The 24,537-nt window shown below is 40.2% G+C and overlaps 1 protein-coding gene across 1 annotated transcript in view; it reads right to left on the bottom strand.

Moving 5' to 3' along the window:
* Nucleotides 1-24,537, bottom strand: part of LOC141091893 (cytosolic phospholipase A2 delta-like) — an 89,286-nt gene that overhangs the window by 17,628 nt on the left and 47,121 nt on the right. The window contains exons 3-9 of the mRNA XM_073577654.1: nt 19,985-20,121; nt 18,042-18,173; nt 14,998-15,038; nt 12,752-12,794; nt 8,450-8,510; nt 4,301-4,485; nt 2,659-2,760 (exon numbers count right to left, since the gene is read on the bottom strand). Of these exons, the coding sequence (XP_073433755.1) occupies nt 2,659-2,760; nt 4,301-4,485; nt 8,450-8,510; nt 12,752-12,794; nt 14,998-15,038; nt 18,042-18,173; nt 19,985-20,121 (701 nt within the window). The remainder of the gene's footprint in view (nt 1-2,658; nt 2,761-4,300; nt 4,486-8,449; nt 8,511-12,751; nt 12,795-14,997; nt 15,039-18,041; nt 18,174-19,984; nt 20,122-24,537) is intronic.

The following is a 24,537-nucleotide window of genomic DNA, read 5'->3' as shown; positions in this document are numbered from 1 at the left end:
CTGAGGTGGGATGAACAAAAACGTCAATTCTGGCGTTTTTCATTTTGTTATTTTGTGGTGTTCACAGGATGAGATAAATAATGATATATTTTTGTTGTATAGGTCATTATTGACCCGATTGTGCCAGATAGGTGCCTTTTTTTTTGGTGCCTTTTTTATTAAACATCTTTTTATTCTGAAACATTGGATATTTTTATTTAATTTTTTAAACACTTAAGAAACATTTTTTGATTTTTTTGTTGCTGCAACATTTATAAGTCCCTAGATCACATTAATAATACCCTACATTGCTCATATACAGAGAATTATCTAGCCTGTCAGTGTTATACTGATAGGCTGCCTAAAAGATCGAGCATGATCTTTTAAGCTTGATTTTTGGTACACTCGAGGCCATTGTTAGGCCTCAGGTTGCCATAGCAACCAGTGACTCCCTTCAATTGTGCTGCGGGGTGCCGATGGAGTGACACAGGGAGCCATCTCCCTCTGTCACACTCTTTCCATACAGCTGTCACTATTGATCACTGTATGTAAAAAGTAAATTGAGCTCTGCAAACACTGACATTGCTGAATTCCTCTGCTACATCTTTGTTAGAAGGGGGAATTGTACAGAAGTCCTTCAGTTTCAAATGGGCTACTCAACACCTGAAATATTTAGGAGTAAGACTATCTGTAGACATCAATTCTCTATATCGATGGAATTTCCCTAGCCTTTTAACATCTATTCATGCAGACTGTGATAGGTGGTCCAAGATATCCTTCACCTGGTTTGGCAGATGCCAAATTTTTAAGATGAACATATTACCGAGGATTCTGTATATTCTACAGGCTCTCCCCATCAATATCCCTGCTAACCTTTTTAGAAAATTAAGCTCCATTCAAGTCTCGTTTATATGGGGAAAATATCTGCTAGACTAAAGAGGGAGGTTCTCTGCAGACCCAAGAGGTTGGGGGGAGTGGGGCTGCTTCTGGACCTAAAAATGTATCTCTTGGCAGGCGACCTAGCTAGAATGATAGACTGGTGCAGAAATGGTCACCATAAGGCATGGGTTAAAATAGAACAAAGTTTTTGCCCAACCCCACTAGTCCATTTACATTTACTCCCAGAGGCTTCTCCTCTCACTCCGGTGTTGAGTCATCCTAAATTTGTCCCTAGCCGCTCGGACTCCATTTTTCATCTGTGGATAGATTCGTGGATGGATAGCGTAGAAAACTGGGGAGAGGGAGCCTCCTGGCCTTCCCTGAGTGACCTTACGGCCAAAACAGATCCAATATGCCTGGGCAGTTGGAGGTGTTTGCAACTTACCCACTTTTTCAGCAGCCTTCCCCCTAAAAGCTCATTTAGACAACCCAAAACCCAATTTCAGCATTTATGTAATAGCCCGGGCCCAATCAGACACACCTTAGCTAAAACCTACTCTATGTTGATGGACCCCCGGAGCCAGTCACCCTCTTCTTTCCTTGCGCAGTGGGAGAGAGATTTAAATATTTCTTTTAAGGAAGATCAGAGAACTCAAACTTTTATCCTTGTACACTGTGCCTCGATTAGCTCTAGGTTCCAGGAGGCTGGCTATAAGATTTTGTCAGAGATGGTACAGAGTGCCCTCGAGGTTGCACACCATATTTCCGGAAATTGACCCCAACTGCTGGAGGTGTGGAAGGGCAGAGGACACGATTTTTCATATTTTCTGGCAATGTGACGTATTGCAATCATTTTGGTCGGGGGTGTGGGAAATTATTTGTCGGGTTACGGGCTGTTCCGAAAAGTTGACTCCAGCTCTGATACTACTCCAACATCATGAAATCCCTCTCTGGATCTATAAATCCTCTTTGTTGAAATTTTTGATCATGGCTGCGAGGGCTTGCATCCCGGAGAGATGGAAGAGTCCCGCTCCTCCAATCATAACTCAGTGGATCGCAAAAGTCAATGAAATTATGTATATGGAGGACCTCACCTCATCCATACATGAATCATACCCAAAGTTTTGGGCTACTTGGCTTGGATGGATGGATTTTCGAAGCTCTAGCGAGTATTGTGATCTAATGCTGGAGGTAAACCCCCCCAGGTTAACTGAAAACATCAGGCTGAGTGGTGGACTTGGTCGGGTGGGTACTCCTTCCCTTACCCCCTCGTTTTTTCCTTCCCTCCCTCTTTTTTTTTTTCCTCTCTTGGCTCCGTTACTTATTTCCCCCCACCCTCTTTTTTCGCTTCAACTGCTCTCAATCTTCTTCCTCTGTTCTGTCTTTTCTTTCCTATACTGTTTGTTAATAGTTAAAAAGTGAAAGACCCTCCGAATTGGTCATTGGCCTCTACTACCGGGTCCACGGACCTTAAGGACTCATGGACGATAGCCTTGGTTGGGAGTAAAGTTGTATTGCTTGTATTCGTCTACTTATCTGGTTTCAATTATTATGTTAACCTGAATTTCGTTGTGAGTCTTTAAATAAAGAATTATAAAAAAAAGAAGGGGGAATTGAACGCCATTAGGCAGCGGTTGTCCCGAAATTACTACGCTTTTCACATCCTAATGGAAAGTGGCACATCCATTTAGATGTGAAAAGGCAGTGAGCTGATGGCATGAGATTTATTCGGTAATTCTACTTACGATCAGTTACTTGTGCAAAATATAAATCGGCAGTTTCCAATCAAACGCTACTTACTTCTATTGCAGGTACTTGAACATTAATATAATTCTCCACAGGAGATATTAAACTGAGGGGTACAGTGGTTTGATTAAAACCATCATTTTCTGTTTCACTGCTCTGAAAGAAAAGTTAAAGTAGTCATGATGCGGTTTTGTGACATGCCATACAAATCCGACCACAGCCTTTTTGTCAGGAAACACACAATAAGACACAAAATCCATGTGTAATTTATGCAACTCCTATCATTACAGCACTGATGTACTATTAAGGGAATAAATGTGGAGATGGTTGGAGGATGGATGCTTCTTTCTGCCCTAATAATTTTGGACTGTATATATGTAATGCTGTATATGCCCTAGACCAGGGGTCCCCAACCTGTAGCTCGGGAGCCACATGTGGCTCGCGGTCCCGTGAATTGTGGCTCGCGACTGTCTGCCAGCTTGGTGCTTTAGCTCCAGGTCTAGCAAACAGGTATGTAGAGTACATCTCAAAATGGTGAGACCTGGATTCACATATACTGTCTTGGGGTTTAGAGATGATTTAGGTATGGTACGTTGGAGGATGATACTACCTGCTAGATGAGGTTCTTGATGCTGGATGCCACAGTTTGTTGGGAGTCCTTGAAGGGAGAATACTGAGTGGGGATTGTGGGAAACCCTGGATCTCAGTGTACTGCTTTGGAGTGATTTATGTGGAAAAGCTTTGGTTATGATTATACCTCTAATCAGGGTTTTGGTTGACACTACTTTGATAGGGGTGGGAGCTGGATGTGGCTCACTCCCCTCTCTGTGCTGAATGTGACTCTTGACCCTCTCTCTAAGCTGAATGTGGCTCTCAAGGTCAGAAAGGTTGGGGACCACTGCCCTAGACAAACCCATCATTGCAGGTTTACATGGAAATACATGACAACCTGCTTTAGATAAAAATGTGGAAATAGCCCAAATAGCAATAATTTAATGCGATGCTGTAATTGGATTAGTATTAAAGGGATTGTCACACAAACAAAGTACATTTTAGTCAACAGATCTTGGAATAATATTAATCTCCACAATTGCATGTGTTAAAAAATGTTCCTGTGCTGAGCTAATCTTATACATTTTCTCCTGATATGTCCTTTGTAATATCTGTGTCTGAATGCGTAGGTAAACGATTGGCAAGTTCCACATATTCTGAAATCCTGGCCAGTGGAGGAATAAATGATTATACTGATTACATAGCAGTGGCTTCTTTCTGTGAGTTAAAACATTTCAACGTCTGTTTTAACACAGGAGCGAGTGTTCCTGCCTTGTCTCCAGTCCTCTGAGCTCATCATAAATCCAGTAGGATATCTGGCTGCCGTTAAGCTCATATGTCACTAACTTGATTTTTGATGACCTCAGAAGGCTGGAGACGTGGCAGAAACACTTGCTCCTGTGATAAAGCAGGCAGGAAAATATGTTACTTCACAAAAAGTAGCAGCTGTGATCACATGTTGTATTGTCTGTGTACTCCTTTGTTTCTTCCCCTGGCCATAAAGCTCCCAATAATATGGACACCACTCGTCACTACTACCAAGATATCTACCCTATATACATCCCTTAAAGAAAAATAATGTCTGTTATTTTATTTTAGCTCTAAAATCCTCTACTGAGGATGGAGAATTGGCTAGACAACTTACAAAGGTCACATCGAAGGACGAGTAAACTTGTCTCAGGGAAGCTGTCATTTCTGTTCCTAAGTCTCTTGGAAAATGAAAAACTGCAGTTTCACGTGAATTGAGTTCGTGACTAGAGCCTGACTGCAGTGATATCCGGTGTGAATCCTCAAAGGAGCCTCGTACAGAGAGGGCAACCTCTGTTTTATCTGTGGATGTAAGAGAATAAGATCTAAGTGAATGTATTAGAGTATTATCAATGTATTTCTAGTATCTATCTATACAAGAGTTATATTTGGTCTCTTTGTAATCTGTCTCCACCTAGGATAATCCTTCAGCCAATTCACTAATGTGAATAATGTGCTGCGCCGCTCTGATGGTCTCCTTCCCTGCAGGCCCCCGGACCCAAGATGGCCGCGGGGGCCTTCGGGGGCCTGCAGGTAGGCGGCTTCCTCAGTGCCTGCTGAAAGCAGGCGCTGAGAAAGCCCGCAGCAGCGCCTGTCAGATTGCTGATCTGACACAGCGTTGTGTAAAGTGTCAGATCAGCGTTCTGACACTAGACAGTGATGTCCCCCCCCCGGGACAATAAAAGAAAGTTAAAAAAAACACGTGTAAAAATAATTTATAACAAATCCCTAAATACATTTAAAAAAAAATTCCCTGATAAATTCATTTTTTTGAAATAAAAAAAACCAAAAAAACTACACATATTTAGCATCGCCGCATCCGTAACGATCCACCCTATAAAACTGTTCCACTAGTTAACCGCTTTAGTGAACCCCTTAAAAAATAAAAATAAAAAACAAAGCAAAAACATTTCTTTATCATCATACCGCTGAACAAAAAGTGCAATAACACGCCATCAAAAAGACGTATATAAATAAACATGGTACTGCTGAAAACGTCATCTTGACCCGCAAAAAACAAGCCACCATACAATGTCATCAGCGGAAAAAAGTTATAGCTCGCAGAATAAAGCGATGCAAAAATAATTATTTTTTATATAAAATTGTTTTCATTGCATAAAAGCCCAAAACATAAAAAAAGACATAAATGTGGTATCGCTGTAATCGTACTGACCCGAAGAATAAAACCGCTTTATCAATTTTACCACACGCTGAACGGTGTAAACGCACCCCCAAAAGAAATTCATGAAATGCTGGTTATTGTTAATTCTGCATCCCAAAAATCGGAATAAAAAGCGATAAAAAAAGTCACATGCCCAAAAATGGTAGCAATAAAAACGTCAACTTGTCCCGCAAAAAATAAGATCTCTCATGACTCGGTATGTCAAAATATGGAAAAATTATAGCTCTCAAAATGTCGTGATGCAAAAATTATTTCTACAATAAAAAGCGTTTTTTTAGCGTATGACAGCTGCCAAACATAAAACACCGCCTAAAAATAGTAAATCAAACCCCCTTTATCTCCCTGTTAGTTAGGGAAAAATAACAAAAATTTTTTTAAAAATGTATTTATTTCCATTTTCCCATTAGGGTTAAGGTTAGGGTTAGGGCTGAGATTAGGGTTAGGGGTGTGTTGGGGTTAGGGTTGGAGTTAGAATTGGGGGGTTTACACTGTTTAGGCACATCAGGGGCTCTCCAAATGCAACATGGCATCTGATCTCAATTCCAGCCAATTCTGCATTGAAAAAGTCAAACGGTTCTCCTTTCCTTCCAAGCTCTGCCATGTGCCCCCCACATATGGGGTATCAGCCTACTCAGGACAAACTGTACAACAACTTTTGGGGTCCAATTTATCCTGTTACCCTTGTGTAAATAAAAAAAAAGGGGGCAAAAATATCATTTTTGTGGAAAAGAATATGATTTTTTTATTTTTATGGCTCTACGTTATAAACTTCTGTGAAGCCCTTGGGGGTTCAAAGTGCTCACCACACAACTAGATAAGTTCCTTGGGGGGTCTAGTTTCCAAAATGGTGTCATTTGTGGGGGGTTTCCACTGTTTAGGCACATCAGGGGCTTTCCAAATGCGGCACGGCGTCCGATCTCAATTCCAGACAAAAAAGTCAAATGGCGCTGCTTCCCTTCCGAGTTCTGCCATGCGCCCAAATAGTGGTTTACCCCCACATGTGGGGTATCAGCGTACTCAGGACAAATTGCACAATAACATTTGGGGTCCTGTTATCCTTGAGAAAATAAAAATTGGGGGTGAAAAGATCATTTTTTCGAAAAAATACGATTTTTGAATTTTACGGCTGTACGTTATAAACTTCTGTGAAGCCCTTGGGGGGTTAAAAATTCTCACCACACATCTAGATAAGTTCCTTGGGGGGGTCTAGTTTCCAAAATGGTGTCATTTGTGGGGGGTTTCCACTGTTTAGGCACATCAGGGGCTTTCCAAACGGGACATAACTTCGGATCTCAATTCCAGCCAAAAAAGTCAAATGGTGCTGCTTCCCTTCTGAGCTCTGCCATGCGCCCAAATAGTCGTTTACCCTAACATATGGGGTATCAGCATACTCAGGACAAATTGCACAATAACTTTCTGGGTCCTCTTTCCCTTGGGAAAATAAAAATTGGGGGTGAAAAGATTATTTTTGTGGAAAAATATGATTTTTTAATTGTACGGCTGTACGTTATAAACTTCTGTGAAGCCCCTGGGGGGTTCAAAGTTCTCATCACATCTCTAGATAAGTTCCTTGGGTGGGTCTAGTTTCCAAAATGGGGTCACTTGTTGGGGGTTTCCACTGTTTAGGCACATCAGGAGCTCTCCAAACGTGACATGGCGTCCGATCTGAATTCCAGCCAATTTTGCGTTGAAAATGTCAAACGGCGCTCCTTCACTTCTGAGCTCTGTCATGCACCGAAACAGTGGTTCCCCCCAACATATCAGGTATCAGCGTACTGAGGAAAAATTGCAGTCTAATTTCTCCTGTTACCCTTGGTAAAATAATAAAAATTGGACCTGAAGTAATTTTTTTGTGAAAAAAAGTAAATGTTCATTTTGTTTTAAACATTCAAAAATTTCCTGTGATGTGGTCCCTAAAAAAAAATGATGTTATAAAAATGAGAAATCGCTGCTCAACTTTTAACCCTTATAACTTCCTAAAAAAAAAAAATTTGGTTCCAAAATTGTGCTGATGTAAAGTAAACATGTGGGAAATGTTACTTATTAAGTTTTTTGTGTGCCATAGCTCTGGGATTTAAGGGCATAAAAATTCAAAGTTGGAAAATTGCAAAATTTTCGCCAAATTTCCGTTTTTTTCACAAATAAAAGCATGTTATATGAATGAAATTTTACCACTAACATGAAGTACAATATGTCATGAGAAAACAATGTCAGAATCACTGGGATCAATTGAAGTGTTCCAGAGTTATGACCTCATAAATGGACAGTGGTCAGAATTGTAAAAATTGGCCCGGGCATTAACGTGCAAACCACCCTTGGGGGTATGGGGGTTAAATAAAAAACAACCTATACATGTTTGGGATCTACAAATGCATAATTACCTGGAGAATCATAATGGCAGGTCAGTTTCAGCATTTAGTGAACATGGTAAAAAAAAGCCAAAAAACAGTTGTGGAATTGCACTTTTTTTTTTTTTTGCAATTTCACCGCACTTGGAATTTTTTCTGAATTTCGAGTACACAACATGGTAAAACCAATGGTGTCGTTCAAAAGTACAACTCGTTCCACAAAAATCAAGCCCTCACATGGCCATATTGATGGAAAAATAAAAAAAAGTTATGGCACTGGGAAGGAGGGGAGCGAAAAACGGAAATGCAGAAACGAAAAAATGGCTGTGGTGTGAAGGGGTTAAAAGATTAATTTAATTTATTTTGTTCGGTTATTGGTTGAAACTAAGCATAGTGATAAGCCAATAATATGTTGTTTTCTTTCTTTTTCTTTTTTTTTTTTACTTATGTCCCTAATCTGCCATCCTGATATCTGCAAAGCGCCTAACCCTGCTGAAAGTAATGGAATGGGAGGAAGGCAAACAGCCCTCCAGCCCTAGTACAAGATGAGAGTGTAGTGTTGAGTCACCCCAGCGTTAGGAGATAAAACCCATATTTAGTGTCCTCTTTTTAACATGACTATTAGGTTATGGATTTTATTCTGTATGTTTGCATGCTGACATTTTGAAAAACATCTTATTTTTCAATTTGTAGAAAAAGAAAATAAGCAAAATTTGTGCTATTTGATCGCACTTACTTTTAAAGGGTTCTTTCCTTTGTTTCTGCACTTCCACTTCCAGAGACACCATCTCGGGACACTAAAAGAAATATTCGCATATGACAATCATCTTATAATCAGAGCCGGTCTTGGAGATAGGCAAATAGCCAGTTTTCCCCCTATTTCCTAAAGGGGCCCTTGCCAGACCCTAGACAGATACTACAGGTGCGGTGGGTTGGGAGCAGAGTCACGCAATCGGCAACCAGCAACAGCTACCTTTGGGCAAGATAGCATAGACTTTCTAACTGACAAGATACTGATGACCTTTAGTAATGCAGGAGAATAGGGTTGTACTACAATACCCAGAAGCAGCCGCTACATATTGAATGGAGCTGTGCAGTGTAGCTCTGTGCAACATGTTCACATCTAGCTGCCACCTGAGATTATATCAACTGATTGGCGAGGGTGCCGAGTGTCCAACCTACATCTTGTGACTGAACATCCCAGACTGGACATTACATCCAGTAAAGTGAAGGAGCTCAGAGGAAGCCTCGCGATCACCATCACAGTCCTCCTGATCAGCCAGATAGTAATGGCCCATTTAGACAATCCAATAATTGGAGAACAAGCATCCATAGGAGTGCCCATGCTCGATTATTGGCCCATATAAATGTGCAAAACTTTCATGTGTCAGGTGATTGCATCATTTCACGCTGGCAAAAAAATCATTGTTATCGACAGCGCATGATCCTGTGTAAATGTGCTGGCAGAAACATGTCTATGGAGACAACACAATTGTCAGCTTGTATGAACACGCCAGTAAGCAAGTGCAGAATAATCTGTATATAATTAATTGGTGCTCATTTAATTATGTGAAATCAGCCCCTGTTTTCTCACCGTAAATGTTTTTTGGCATATGGGGTTCCACTATTAATGTTGACCAGGGCCACACTTTATCTAAAACTGTTCCTGTTTATAATTTTACCCCCTTCCCGATTTAAGACATACAGTTACGTCATGTCGGGGCTCCTGACCTTGCAAGCCCACATCTTTCCCGGCAGATGATGGCTGAATTTTTGCAAACACTCTTCAAATCCTGAAGGTCCCATGGGCTCCTTCTATGAACTCTGAGCTTTAGTTCATCCACAAATTTTCTATTGGATTCAGGTCAGGTGATTGGCTCAGCCATTCTAGCAGCTTTATTTTCCTTCTCTGAAACCAATTGAGAGTTTCCTTGACTGTGTGTTTGGGATCATTGTCTTGCTGAAATGTCCACCTTCGTTTCATCTTCATTATCGTCGTAGATAGCAACAGATTTTTTCCAAGAAGGTCTCTGTACATATGTCCATTCATGCTTCCTTTAAGTTTAAAAGAGCTTGAACATGGTTTTTGCTCAGTAATGGAATTTTGTGTGGTGAGCGTGCATACAGGCCATGGAGGTTAAGGGCATTACTTATAGTTTTCTTTGAAACAACTGTACCTGCTAATTTCAGGTCTTTCTGTAGCTCTCCACAGGTAATCTTAGGCTCTTAGACAACTCTTAATTCTTTTCATTTTTCTGTCTGAAATCTTGCAGGGAGCACCTGGTTGTGGCCGGGTTATAGTAAAGCTATATTCTTTCCACTTCCAGATTTTGGAACCAACACTGCTCACTGAAACCTTCAGTAGTTTAGAAATTCTTCTGTAACCCAATGCCTTCAGTATATTTTGCAAAAATAAGGTTGTGAAAGTCTTGAGACAGCTCTCTGGTTTTACACATCATGAGATGTTTCTTGTGTGACACCTTGGTAATGATATAAAGTAGATATGACAGGCTCAAACCCCAACTTAGGTGCTCTGGGAAAAAACAAGACTAAAGTATAGGAGTAACCCCGGCACACTAATAACATGAAAGTAAAGTCTTCTCAACGACAGTCTTTAATTGTTGTGATTTTATTGATTGTGAAAAAAAAGGGTGGTGTTACAATCCAAAAAAGGGTGGTGTTACAATCCAACGTTTCAGCTCTACATCTCGAGCTTTCATCAGGGATATGACTACAATATATACAATAAAAGAACAAAAATCAATAAATAAACTTTATAAAGTATTATAAAACCAAAAATCTAGTGATAGGTGATACATAAGGTGGGGACAGTGTCAAACATCCTTTGTGAAGGTGTGTATGGATCTATAATGATGTGAGGCCAGTGAGTATGTATTGTGGTGTGATACGGTGAACATGTGAGAGGTTGAAAAGAGGAATAGAGTGAAGGTGTAAGGAGTTGAAAAGCATGAATGTGTAGGTAGTGTTGAGAAAGGGCATTAGGGGACAGTGAAGTGGAGTGGGAATAAAGGTGAGGTCATCTAAGGAGGCAGTGTGTAAGGGGTGCTCTTGGAAATGTTAAGGCATAAGGTATAAATACCTACCTACATGCTCAGTACATTCATTCTGACATTTTTTGACCTTACCAAGATGGCGACTGCCACCATCACTTCCTGTCAAGTCAAAACATGCTCATTCTCTATCCCCGCCCTGCACATGCTCAGTACATTCATTCAGACATTTTTGACCTCACTAAGATGGCGATGGCCCTTCCCCCCATTCCCGCCCCTTCCCCACCCAATCAGGAAGTGCTTGACAGTATTTAACATCACTGCACTAAGCCACATGCACTTCCGGCCTCCTCCACACCTGACTAGATTTAGGACACAAGGTAATGGTGCCCTACAGTCTTCATAGACTGGGTTTCCTTTCTCCATCTCAGCTTATTGACCTGCTTTTTTGTCCTTAGGACGGGAGTCACGTGCTGACCCTACACATCGGTATGTGACCCCTAAAACTTTCTTTTATATCTTTTCTTTCTATATACCTTGCTATTCCTTAACCTATACCCTTTCTCAGTGGTTACTATAGGTACCGTTCCAGCAGCTGGATTACAAAGGCAAACCTATACCACTTATACACACACCTCAAAACCAAGGATCTAGGTATTTATACCTTATGCCTTAACATTTCCAAGAGCACCCCTTACACACTGCCTCCTTAGATGACCTCACCTTTATTCCCACTCCACTTCACTATCCCCTAATGCCCTTTCTCAACACTACCTACACATTCATGCTTTTCAACTCCTTACACCTTCACTCTATTCCTCTTTTCAACCTCTCACATGTTCACCGTATCACACCACAATACATACTCACTGGCCTCACATCATTATAGATCCATACACACCTTCACAAAGGATGTTTGACACTGTCCCCACCTTATGTATCACCTATCACTAGATTTTTGGTTTTATAATACTTTATAAAGTTTATTTATTGATTTTTGTTCTTTTATTGTATATATTGTGGTCATATCCCTGATGAAAGCTCGAGATGTAGAGCTGAAACGTTGGATTGTAACACCACCCTTTTTTGGATTGTAACACCACCCTTTTTTTTCACAATCAATAAAATCACAACAATTAAAGACTGTCGTTGAGAAGACTTTACTTTCATGTTATTAGTGTGCCGGGGTTACTCCTATACCTTGGTAATGAGACACCTTTCTATAGGCCATCGGTTGAATCATCTGATATTATTTTACTCTAAGTGGCAGGACTGCCTTCTAATTACTGATAGATTTTAGCCAGTGTCATGACTTTCCATAACTTTCTGCACCTCTCTTTCTTCATGTGTTCAATACCTTTTCCCTGTGTAATTTCTTAATATTACACAAAGCCTAATTTATGGACATCTATGGATTGATTTATTTGCCTGTATGGATAGCATGGGTTGTTACCGACATCTGGTGAGAATTTCATGTCAATATCACCTTTAAAAATACATTTACTTGGAAAATTGTTTGTGTTCAATGCTTATTTCACACGCTGTATATCCACTTATATTCTGGCTAATTTCTTTGGTTTTGCTGTAGTTTCTTGTACTTTGTATAAACATGGGTGTGACTCCTCTTTTTGAACTAGACATTCATCTACATATATTCCCATGGAGAGCTGTCTGAACAGTCAAGCCTGTATCCCTGCTCTGCCCTTATCTACACTGAGGCCGGCTGACACAAGGTGAGGTTTTAATACTAGAGATAGGATAGGACCATCCCGATTGGGGTACACCTTATCAAGGTGGGGTGGCTTTAACAGTTTTTTGATCAAAATAGTGTTAACTAAGTACCCTATGTTATTTACATGGACTATTACTACTTACTTATTTACTTACTACAGGGTATATGCTCACTTTGTTTTTTTTCTTGGATTTTGATTAGCTGGAGATTAGCATGTCAGAAAAGATACCCGCTAATGTATAGATTCACACATTAAGTTAATACTACAACTTTTAAAAACATTTTTATCACTTACTACCAGGACTCCATTAGTAGTGACTTGTTTCTGTGATTCTGGGCTGGAAAAAAAAATGAGAATATTTAAAAGTCAATGTCCAATTCACAGCTGCACCTCGGTTTACGTTGCAAAAAATAAACCAAAGCATTTATAACCAACTTTAATAAGTATTCTTAGAAGATAACTGATATGTCGGCTTCCACTTTGGCCTATGTACAGTGCCTTGCGAAAGTATTCGGCCCCCTGGAACTTTCCAACCTTTTCCCACATATCATGCTTCAAAGATAAAGATACCAAATGTAAATTTTTGATGAAGAATCAACAACAAGTGGGACACAATTGTGAAGTTGAACTAAATTTATTGGTTATTTTAAATTTTTGTGGAAATTCAAAAACTTCAAAGTGGGGCGTGCAATATTATTCGGCCCCTTTAACTTAATACTTTGTTGCACCACCTTTTGTTGCGATTACAGCTGCAAGTTGCTTGGGGTATGTCTCTATCAGTTTTGTACATCGAGAGACTGAAATTCTTGCCCATTCTTCCTTGGCAAACAGCTCGAGCTCTGAGGTTTGATGGAGATCGTTTGTGAGCAGCAGTTTTCAGCTGTTTCCATAAATTCTCGATTGGATTCAAGTCTGGACTTTGACTTGGCCATTCTAACACCTGGATACGTTTATTTGTGAACCATTCCATTGTAGATTTTGCTTTACGTTTGGGATCATTGTCTTGTTGGAAGACAAATCTCCGTCCCAGTCTCAGGTCTTTTGCAGACTCCAACAGGTTTTCTTCAAGAATGGTCCTGTATTTGGCTCCATTCATCTTCCCATCGATTTTAACCATCTTCCCTGTCCCTGCTGAAGAAAAGCAGGACCAAACCATGATGCTGCCACCACCATGCTTGACAGTGGGGATGGTGTGTTCAGGGTGATGAGCTGTGTTGCCTTTACGCCAAACATATCGTTTGGCATTGTTGCCAAAAAGTTTGATTTTTGGTTTCATCTGACCAGAGCACCTTCTTCCACATGTTTGGTGTGTCTCCCAGGTGGCTTGTTGCAAACTTTAAACAACACTTTTTATGGATATCTGTGAGAAAAGTCTTTCTTTTTGCCACTCTTCCATAAAGGCCTGATTTGTGCACTGTACAACTGATTGTTGTCCTATGGACAGACTGTCCCACCTCAGCTGTAGATCTCTGCAGTTCATCCAGAGTGATCATGGCCCTCTTGGCTGCATCTCTGATCAGTCTTCTCCTTGTTTGAGATGAAAGTATAGAGGGACGGCCGGGTCTTGGTAGATTTGCAGTGGTATGATACTCCTTCCATTTCAATATAATCGCTTGCACAGTGCTCCTTGGGATGTTTAAAGTTTTGGAAATCATTTTGTATCCAAATCTGGCATTAAACTTCTCCACAACAGTATCACGGACCTGCCTGTTGTGTTACTTGGTCTTCATGATGCTCTCTGTGCATCAAACAGAACCCTGAGACTATCACAGAGAAGGTGCATTTATACGGAGACATGATTACACACAGGTGGATTATATTTATCATTATTAGTCATTTAGGACAACATTGGATCATTCAGAGATCCACAATGAACTTCTGGAGTGAGGTTGCTGCACTGAAAGTAAAGGGGCTGAATAATATTGCACGCCCCACTTTTCAGTTTTTGAATTTCCACAAAAATTTAAAATAACCAATAAATTTTGGTCAACTTCACAATTGTGTCCCACTTGTTGTTGATTCTTCACCAAAAATTTACATTTGGTATCTTTATGTTTGAAGCATGATATGTGGGAAAAGGTTGAAAAGTTCCAGGGACCGAATACTTTCGCAAGGCACTGTATCTGCCTTTGTCATGACTGATGCTCCATTGGGTAAAGGTTTCCACTGGATCATTAGTAAAACATTTCTATATAACCCTTATTGTTAATAGAAATTAAACCATCGTACAGATTGGGACCTATCGCAAAAGGAATACCAGCGTCCTCTGCAATAGAGGCTACTAAGTGCTAACAGCCACCGACTGAGGTCTATACATGGCATTATCCCATTAATGATCTATCAAATCATATTTTCCAATCAATTTATCAGCAGATGGTGCACACTCTATGAAAGGTGACCAAATTGCCTATGTATATTAGGCCAAAACATTTCAAAATCTTTGTCAAAATTTCACCTTATACGACAGGTGGAATAAACACATTTTTTAACATTTTTTGTAAATCATAAGGTTTTTGAAGCAATTATATTCTTATACTCACATTAAGACCAGATTAAATTCCACTTGAAGCTCCTCCTGAAACTATAAAAATGTACTTTACACTTTTGTAAATATTTACCAAAATATTAAACATCAATTTATTAATCTACATGGCTGATCCCAACAAGACAAGCACTGAGGATAAAATATCCCACCGTCCTGTTAATCAGCAGATATTTGTGCAGACCACTACAAATGTATTACACACCCCCTACTAAATTAAAGGGGTTGTCTGGCAAAAATAAGTTAGGTGATAATTTGTTGATCGGAAGGGGACTGATTGCTGGGACCTCCATCAGTCGGCAGAAGGGAGAACTTTTATCCCTAATAGTGGCAGTGTGCTTGTTCGCCCACCACTCCATTCATTCCCTAGGGAGCTAGGCTCAGCTTTTTCAGACAGCTCCTTATCCGGGACTTTGTTTTTTGGGATGGTTATGGGGCTAAGAACTTACTGGCAGGCTACTTGTCTGTTCTGTAATGGGATGATCTCCCAGCTCAAGTAGTGATTCTCTGCCTTCATTAGACTCTTTCTCTTCCGCTCTGCTCTGCTGATGGGATGTCACTGCCGACGTCCGACATTCTGATTGACAGTCTGCTCCCTGCAGTTAGGCAACGGTGAGCCAGCTGTCAATCAGCATGGTATCAGCAGTGACGCACTGTCGACAGAGCAGAGTGGAAGAGAAGGAGGTGCTCTGTCTATGTGGCATCACAGGAAGCAGGAGAATCCCCAGCAGGAGCAGTTCATGATCACTGTGAGCCAGAAGAGGTCATTGCAGGGCTGGTAGTTCACAACTACCTGCTGATAAATTCTTAGTGCCATTGACAGAAAACCCAAAGTACCACATAAACCATTTAAAGAATAATGGAGTGGTGGCCAAGTATCTAACCTGCTTCTCCCTTTTGTAACAGGGATTAAAATTCCCTATTCTGACGATCGGTGTGGGACTCAGCACTCAGACGTCTACAATTAGATGATAACTTGTTTTAATCACACAAACCCTTTAAGAGTGACTATGTAAGCAAAAGTAGCTCTCTTCAACAATTCTTACCCCTGGATAATATACAGTCATATGTTAAAGTTTGGGCAACCCTATTAATGTAAACCTTTTTTCTTTATAACAATTTTTGTTTTTGCAACAGCTGTTTCAGTTTCATATATCTAATAACTGATGGACTCAGTTATATTTCTGGATTCAAATGAGGTTTATTGTACTAACAGAAAATGTGCAATCTGCATTTTAAAAAAATTTGACCGGTGCAAAAGTATGGGCACCCTTATCATTTTCTTGATTTGAACACTCCTAACTACTTTTTACTGACTTCCTGAAGCACTAAATTGGTTTTGTAACCTCATTGAGCTTTGATCTTCATAGCCAGGTGTATCAAATCATGAGAAAAGGTATTTAAGGTGGCCACTTGCAAGTAGTTCTCCTATTTGATTCTCCTATGAAGAGTGGCATCATGGGCTCCTCCAAACAACTCTCAAATGATCTGAAAACAAAGATTATTCAACATAGCTTTTCAGGGGAAGGATACAAAAAGTTGTCTCAGAGATTTAACCTGTCAGTTTCCACTGTGAGGAACATAGTAAGGAAATGGAAGAACACAGGCACCGTTCTTGTTAAGCCCAGAAGTGGCAGGCCAAGAAAAATATCAGAAAGGCAGAGAAGAAGAATGGTGAGAACAGTCAAGGACAATCCACAGACCACCTCCAAAGACCTGCAGCATCATCTTGCTGTAGATGGTGTCACTGTGCATCGGTCAACAATACAGCGCACTTTGCACAAGGAGAAGCTGTATGGGAGAGTGATGCGAAAGAAGCCGTTTCTGCAAACACGCCACAAACAGAGTCGCCTGAGGTATGCAAAAGCACATTTGGACAAGCCAGTTACATTTTGGAAGAAGGTCCTGTGGACTGATGAAACAAAGATTGAGTTGTTTGGTCATACAAAAAGGCGTTATGCATGGAGGCTAAAAAACACAGCATTCCAAGAAAAACACTTGCTACCCACAGTAAAATTTGGTGGAAGTTCCATCATGCTTTGGGGCTGTGTGGCCAATGCCGGCACCGGGAATCTTGTTAAAGTTGAGGGTCGCATGGATTCAACTCAGTATCAGCAGATTCTTGACAATAATGTGCAAGAATCAGTGACAAAGTTGAAGTTACACAGGGGATGGATATTTCAGCAAGACAATGATCCAAAACACCGCTCCAAATCTACTCAGGCATTCATGCAGAGGAACAATTACAATGTTCTGGAATGGCCATCCCAGTCCCCAGACCTGAATATCATTGAACATCTGTGGGATGATTTGAAGCGGGCTGTCCATGCTCGGCGACCATCAAACTTAACTGAACTGGAATTGTTTTGTAAACAGGAATGGTCACAAATACCTTCATCCAGGATCCAGGAACTCATTAATAGCTACAGGAAGCGACTAGAGGCTGTTATTTTTGCAAAAGGAGGATCTACGAAATATTAATGTCACTTTTATGTTGAGGTGCCCATACTTTTGCACCGGTCATATTTTGTTAAAATGCAGATTGCACATTTTCTGTTAGTACAATAAACCTCATTTGAATCCTGAAATATAACTGAGTCCAGCAGTTATTAGATATATGAAACCAAAATAGCTGTTGCAAAAACCAAAATTGTTATAAAGAAAAAAGGTTAACATTAATAGGGGTGCCCAAACTTTAACATATGACTGTAGTTGTAGGCCAAAACAGACCTAGATGTTTCCAATAAGAGTCTTTGTCCTGTTGGGATAATGCCTTTAACTTTAGAAGAAGCGTAAATCTGCTAGTAGCAAAATCAACTGTAATGTATAATTAACATTAGAGTATTGCATCTAACAGATCATTTACATTACAAATACATAAATGTGTCCAAAATAATCTAGTTAATGATTAAGTGATATCTACGTATGTGCAGTCATATCAATACATCAGATATTACAACCTAAAAAAAAAGAATCTTTTACCGATCTCTGCCTGTATTTCAGTATATAGAGAAAAAATCGCGCTGAGCACAATTCGGTTACCTCTTTATTGAGAGTGAAGTTTTCCACCACATTTTTCTTAAGTGGAACGTTTCCAAGATCGTAGCTCACGGTGAACAAATGGTCGTCCGCTGTCCCAATGTCCTCATCGTGCACAGACAATTCCAGGATGTTCTGTGGATACCAGGAAATATTTATAGCTTTTTCTGGGCATAAACTTCTAATCAAAGCCTGTTGACTGAATGTAGCAATACAGCCTCATATAACAATGAGTAATTTTACATCTCAGGAGCCTCAAAGGGGGTTTTCTCATCACCAAAAATGGATAAAACTGCAAAGTGCTGGTAAAACTCTGGATATGACCAGAATTAGTGCTCCTGCTCTACTTGGATGCTGCAGAGGCAAAACCGCCTCTGCTTGTAACATGGTAGAATTCATAATTTGGGCCAGCAGCACGATCATGCCATTACATTTCAGTAGGCCACACTTTAGATTGTGTATGACTGCAAAATGTTTGTGACAACACTGTAGCGCACCGCACCAGCCCAACCCACCCCAGCTTTGCCCGTTTTATCAGAGCTGAGCGAAAATAAAATGAAAATGACAAAAGTTGCAAAATTTTAGTGCAGCCTCGAGTTGTGCCAAAATTTAGCAACTTTTCAAAGCTTTTTACAACAGAATTCTGGCATAACAGCTTTGATGAATTGGGACCATAGCTTTTACTTAGAAGACTGCTTTGTCTGTAGCCACATGCCTACCATGGTTATAGGTAAATTCAGGTCTGTCTCTTTACAGATACTAGGAAAAGGACTTTTCTGGATTAAGCGTGCGCTGCCAGACCATCACTCCTCACAAGTAGTGTGCTTTATACATTTATTCCCAACGCGTTTCAAAGTTAACAACTTCTTCCTCAGGGGATGACATGTCATCCCCTGAGGAAGAAGTTGTTAACTTTGAAACGCGTTGGGAATAAATGTATAAAGCACACTACTTGTGAGGAGTGATGGTCTGGCAGCGCACGCTTAATCCATAAAAGTCCTTTTCCTTGAATCTGATGATTTATGGCCACGGTGTGGTCATTTGGATGTGCAGCAAGCTGACCTTGTTCCTTTATGCCTGATACTCTCCTACATAGGGTGAGTATAACGAATTACTTACATACTTATTTTCTCAGGTAAGACCCTATTGCGCTCTTTTTCTTTCAGTTTCCACTATTCTTTACAGATACTATAACAAGCTTTAATTTTAATACTGTATAGGTACTATCCTCCTATATAAGTGTTCACATGGGTGTACACCACCAGACAAAAGTGATTATAGAGGGCTCCCCCTTCCCCTCTATAATTCATTTTAATACTGAGATAAACCTGAATGCATGGTTGTGCAATTACCATACTATACTATAATCTGGGTTAATGCACAAATTATAGAACATTTTTTGCAAAGGACCCCCAAATAAATGAATTAGACAATCATCCTGACATATATATATTGTATGCAAACCAGGTAGGCTAGTGTAAAATCCTAGCAGTACAGGCCCTGATTAGATGCACCTAGATAGCTATGACTAGAACCAGGCCATGTGTTCACTGGTCAGTCAGCTGGGGAAGTTGAACAGAGTGGATTGTGTTGGAGCTGGAGAGAGACAAGCCAGAATATCTGAGAGGAGAATGTACAGGCTGTGTACACAAAACTGCAAGTATCACTGGTTGCTATGGACAATAGCTGAGGGCAAGCTCAGCCATGTCTGAGTAGCCAGGGCGTGTATTATTTAGTTAGTTCCTGGACAAGGCTTGGGATTTTGTGTTTATGGTTCTGTTTTCACTACTTTGCAACCAGAGGAAATAAATATTTTTTCCATTTTTTATTAAAAAAAAAAAGTCTGTGGCTTCAGGCTCCATGCGGCTACCCTTACAATATAACTGTACAAAGCGCACAAATGAGTTAGCACAGAGCCTCATTTCTGTAATGTATGGGATTCTTACCTTAACCTGGCTGTGGATTCTGAAGTGAAATGTTTCATCCCAAACAGGGTTTGCATTATTCCAAACTGTCCTGGTTCTCTTTCTATCTGACAAAGATGTTGGAAGTTGCAAGCATACGTAGCAGTCCGGTTTACTCACTGTGTGCAAGTACAGATCCCTTTCAGTAAGCGGAAGATGCATATCACAGTACAACATAAGACATACAGTACGTGAGGCCGAACGATGAAGGACTGATAACTCCATTGGATAGATTCTTGATCAAAATAGTGTCCCCTATGTTATTTACATATACTATTACTATTTACTTACTACAGGGTATATGCTCTTTTTAAAAAAAAAATGGCATGGGGTAAACGCAAAACCTAATTGGATTCCTCTGGGTAAAAATTTCTTCTACGAAAATTAGATATGCTATATACATAACAAAACTATAATAACAAGGAGAATTTTAAAAGTCTAGACAAAGTTACGCAAACATTAGATGTCTGTACACCTCACCATCCACATAGAAAATCTATTTGCTTAACATAAAATTAATTTAACAAAAGATTTATTACGGTAAATAATTTTTGCAACCAAAGGACGACTTGTAATTAGGTCAAGCAATGTGAAAGATTTCTAACCCAAATTTATGGCTGACTTGAACATTCATGTTTCAGTGAAGGTTATGCCATAATGTCTAATAAACATGGTTTCCACCTCTTGATTAGTGATGAGCGAATTTGATTGCCAAACATAAATTCGGGAGAAATATGACACATTCGGATTCGTGATCAGAAACATAAGCAAACTTTTATAAAATAAAACAAAATTGGTAACATTTGTTAAAAGTGCGGGAAAATATTTGCGTTGTCACTAAAGTACAGTGTGTCCGTAAAGTCATGGTGCACTTTTGACCAGTAAAGTCATGGCCACCACGATCCCTGGATCTGACGCCCTTAGACTTTTACTTTTGGGGTTATGTGAAGCAACATGTGTACATTGAACATATCAACGACATTAATCACTTAAAACAGAGAATCACAGACGTTAGTCTGTTACACCAGACGTCCTTACCCGTGTGTGACAAGAACTTCACTATCATTTGGATGTGTGTAGGGCAACAAATGGAGCCCACATCGAACGGGAGTGAATAGGTATGAAACTGGGAGAGTTTTCCTTTATTTGGAGCAGATTTCACATTTCTATTGTTTTTTGTTGCTTTCCAGTGACAGGTCCAAAGTGCACCATGACTTTACGGACACACTGTATTTTCAACACTTTGGCTACAATAATGGTGGTGCATCATGAGCGTTTGGCATACGTATGATGAGGGGAGGGGGTTTGCAGAGGTCAGAGGTGCGGCGTTCTTGTAAACTGTAATTTTTTTTCTAACTTTATGTTAGAAACATCCACAATGTCCTGACACGATGGCTTGTGTTATTGGCTGCTGAAATCACCTGTCCCTTTCCGTATAAAGAGCGGACATCTTGTTTTAGCGCCATTTTAACACTGTAACAGAGCAGAGAGGCTGCTCCTGATGCTGACACTGTTAGAAGCAAGATTTTACGTAGTTAGCTAGGCTGTTGTTTCTTACTCAGATAGTTTAGCTATGTAGTGTCTTGTGTGTGGCTGTGAAATCAAGCTTGCAGCAATATATATACAGTATTTTTTGCCATTACTGAGGTCCACAGACAAAGCCGGCAGGGCACATGTCCTACAAGTGTGTTGTGCACTGCTTCTATTGTGCTCAATGCACAAGTATAGTGTTCTAAATCTTATTTTTTTACTAGCTAAATGTGAAACAGCATGCCATATTCCTCCTTGTCTTTTAGTGGTGTAGTGGCATTGTTCTGTGATTTGACCTGTTGTGCATGAAGAAATATTTTTTGGGGGCAGTTGCTACCGTGATTCACCATCCCATATCTCACCTTGCTATTTAGTGATGGTGAAATTCCACAGTATGCACAGCGCATGCACATTAAAAATTAATTAATAAATATAATTATTTTTTTCTGTTGCTAAACGTGATACAGCCTGCCGTATTTCACGCTGTCATTTTGTGGCGGTGATGTGACGCTGTCTGCAGACCCAACGCACATAAAAAAAAAACGAAATTATATTTTTTTCTGCTGCAAAATGTGATACAGCCTGCCATATCCCATGTTGTCATTTTGTGGCAATGATATGAAACTGTCTGCAGACCTCACACACATTATAAAACAAATATAATTTTTTCTGTTGCAAAACGTGATACAGCCCTCTGTATCCCAGGTTGTTGTTACTAACGTCATACAGTAGGGGACATCTCACTTTGAAATTGTTTGTAGCATCTAGTCAATGTTATACAGGCCTCATCCACAGGCTCCCTAAAATTTTGTTGGTTACTATTGTCATACAGTAGGGTATATCTCACTTTGAATTTTTTTGAAGCAGATCTTCTTTGTCATACAGGCCTCATCCACACAAACAATTCTTTCTTCTGTAAGTAACGCAATTCATCATGCCATATTTCACCTCATTTTGTGCCGCTGAAATTCAGCTGTGTGCAGAGGTTGTGCAGAGTAAAAAAATCTAATGTTTAGTCGCTAATAGTGTGCTCCTGGTGAAAGGGGATTAGGCTTGCTGCTTGAGGTGTATGTGGGGTAGGCGTGACTGTTTCTGAAAGCACAAGTGAACCAACAATGTGACGCCCTATCCAAAGACAACTGACATCTTCTGATACTGGATGTTGTAGTTTTTAGTGTGCTGCACTGTTCTCACATAATTGAAGTCTTCTGTGCCTGCTCTGCTACTGGAGATGTTAACACTAATTTTTGTAAATGTAAACACTCCTGGTTGGGTGTCCATATGCTGGATTGGGTGCAGTGGAAGACCTGTCGGTCCCCATTATACTATTTCTACTGTGGTAAAATTAATGCCATTTTTTTAGTGTCTGCCAATATTTTTTGTAAATGTGAACACTCCTGGTTGGGTGTCCATCTGCTGGGTTGAGAGTAGTGGAAGACCTGTCGGTCCCTTTTATACTATTTCTACTGTGGTGAATTTGATGCCACTGTGGTGGTCTGCCAATCATTTTTAGAAACGTGAACACTCCTGGTTGGCTGGCCATCTGCTGGATTTTGTTTAGTGGAAGATCTGCTGGTCCCTATTAGACTATTTCTACTGTGGTGAAATTGATGTCACTTTGTTGGTGTCTGCCAATAAATTTTTGTAAATGTGTAGACTCCTAGTTGGGTCTCCTTTATGTGTGTAGCCTGTAGCAGTAGGCCTTCGATACCGGCAGTCCTCCACTCTCTTTGAGTCAACTACCCGTTGTCATGATCCATGCCAGGTTTTGTTTCCTGTCTCTCATGTCAAGGGTTAACTTTTCTCTGCCTCGTTCTGGCTTCAGTCTGGCTATTTCTCTCCACTGCATCCTGCAGGTGGTGTCAGTTATAGTTTCTGCCTATGGCGTGTGTAGCTGACTCTGCTTGCCCTGATTTGCCCTGCTGCCGGGCCTGGGTGATTGCCGAGGAGATCACCCAGACTCTCAGGTACCTTTTTCCTCATTTCAAAAAATATTGTTGGAACTTTGTTGTGGGAGTTGCTACACACCCACTTCAGCTTTTGTGGATTGTGGGTCGTCCATGAACTTTATTGACTCTAATTTGGTGACCAAGTGTAAGTTAGGGACAGTTAGGCTTGAGACTCCAATTCATATTATTGCCTTTGACAAAACACCGCTGGTTTAGAATGTTGTTAATTTTGTTCTTCCTCAAGGTGGGTTCCTTGCATCAGGAACGTATCTCATGTTATGTCCTGGACAATCTTCCAGCGGGACTGGTGATTTCCTTGATTACAGTTACACAACCCTGTTATAGACTGGGAATCTTGTGATATTGTAAAATGGGGTCCTAATTGTTTTAAGGGTTGTCTTTCTACTATACTTGTGTCATCTGTTAATCTGGACAGTATTTTGGAGTACCTGAATGATTTTGAGGATGTATTTTCCAAAAAGGAGGTCTTACCACCACACCGCTCTTGATTGTATGATTAATCTTATTCCAGGTGCTAAATTGCCTAAGGCCCATCTGTACAACCTTTCCGGCGCTGAGCAAACCACTATGCAGGAGTATATCTCAGAAAGCCTATGTAAAGGTCACATCCATCCCTCTGTCTCTCCTGTGGTGGCTTTATTCTTTTTTGTAAAAAAAAAAAAAAAGATGGTGGTTTACGCCCTTGCCTCGATTTTCAGGAACTAAATAAAATTACGGTGAGAAATACCTATCCCCCTCCCGCTCATTATTATTATGCATTTATATAGTGCCATTTATTCCATGGAGCATTACATGTGAAAAGGGGAAATATAGACAAGTATAATAAACATCATTCCTGATTTGTACAACCAATTATCTGGGTCCAAGTGGTTTTCTAAATTGGACCTCAGGGGAGCATATAACCTCATCCGTATTCGGGAGGGGGATGAGTGGAAAACGGCATTTCTCACCTCTGAGGGTTTGTTTGAGAATTTGGTCATGTCCTTTGGTCTCACAAATGTGCCAGCAGTTTTTCAGAATTTTATTAACCATGTC

The sequence above is a fragment of the Dendrobates tinctorius genome, unplaced genomic scaffold, assembly GCF_039654945.1.
Source record: "Dendrobates tinctorius isolate UK_male_01 unplaced genomic scaffold, ASM3965494v1 ptg000057l, whole genome shotgun sequence".
Lineage (NCBI taxonomy): Eukaryota > Metazoa > Chordata > Amphibia > Anura > Dendrobatidae > Dendrobates > Dendrobates tinctorius.
Note: the sequence above shows the minus strand (reverse complement) of the source record. Positions and strands in the feature narration are given on the sequence as shown.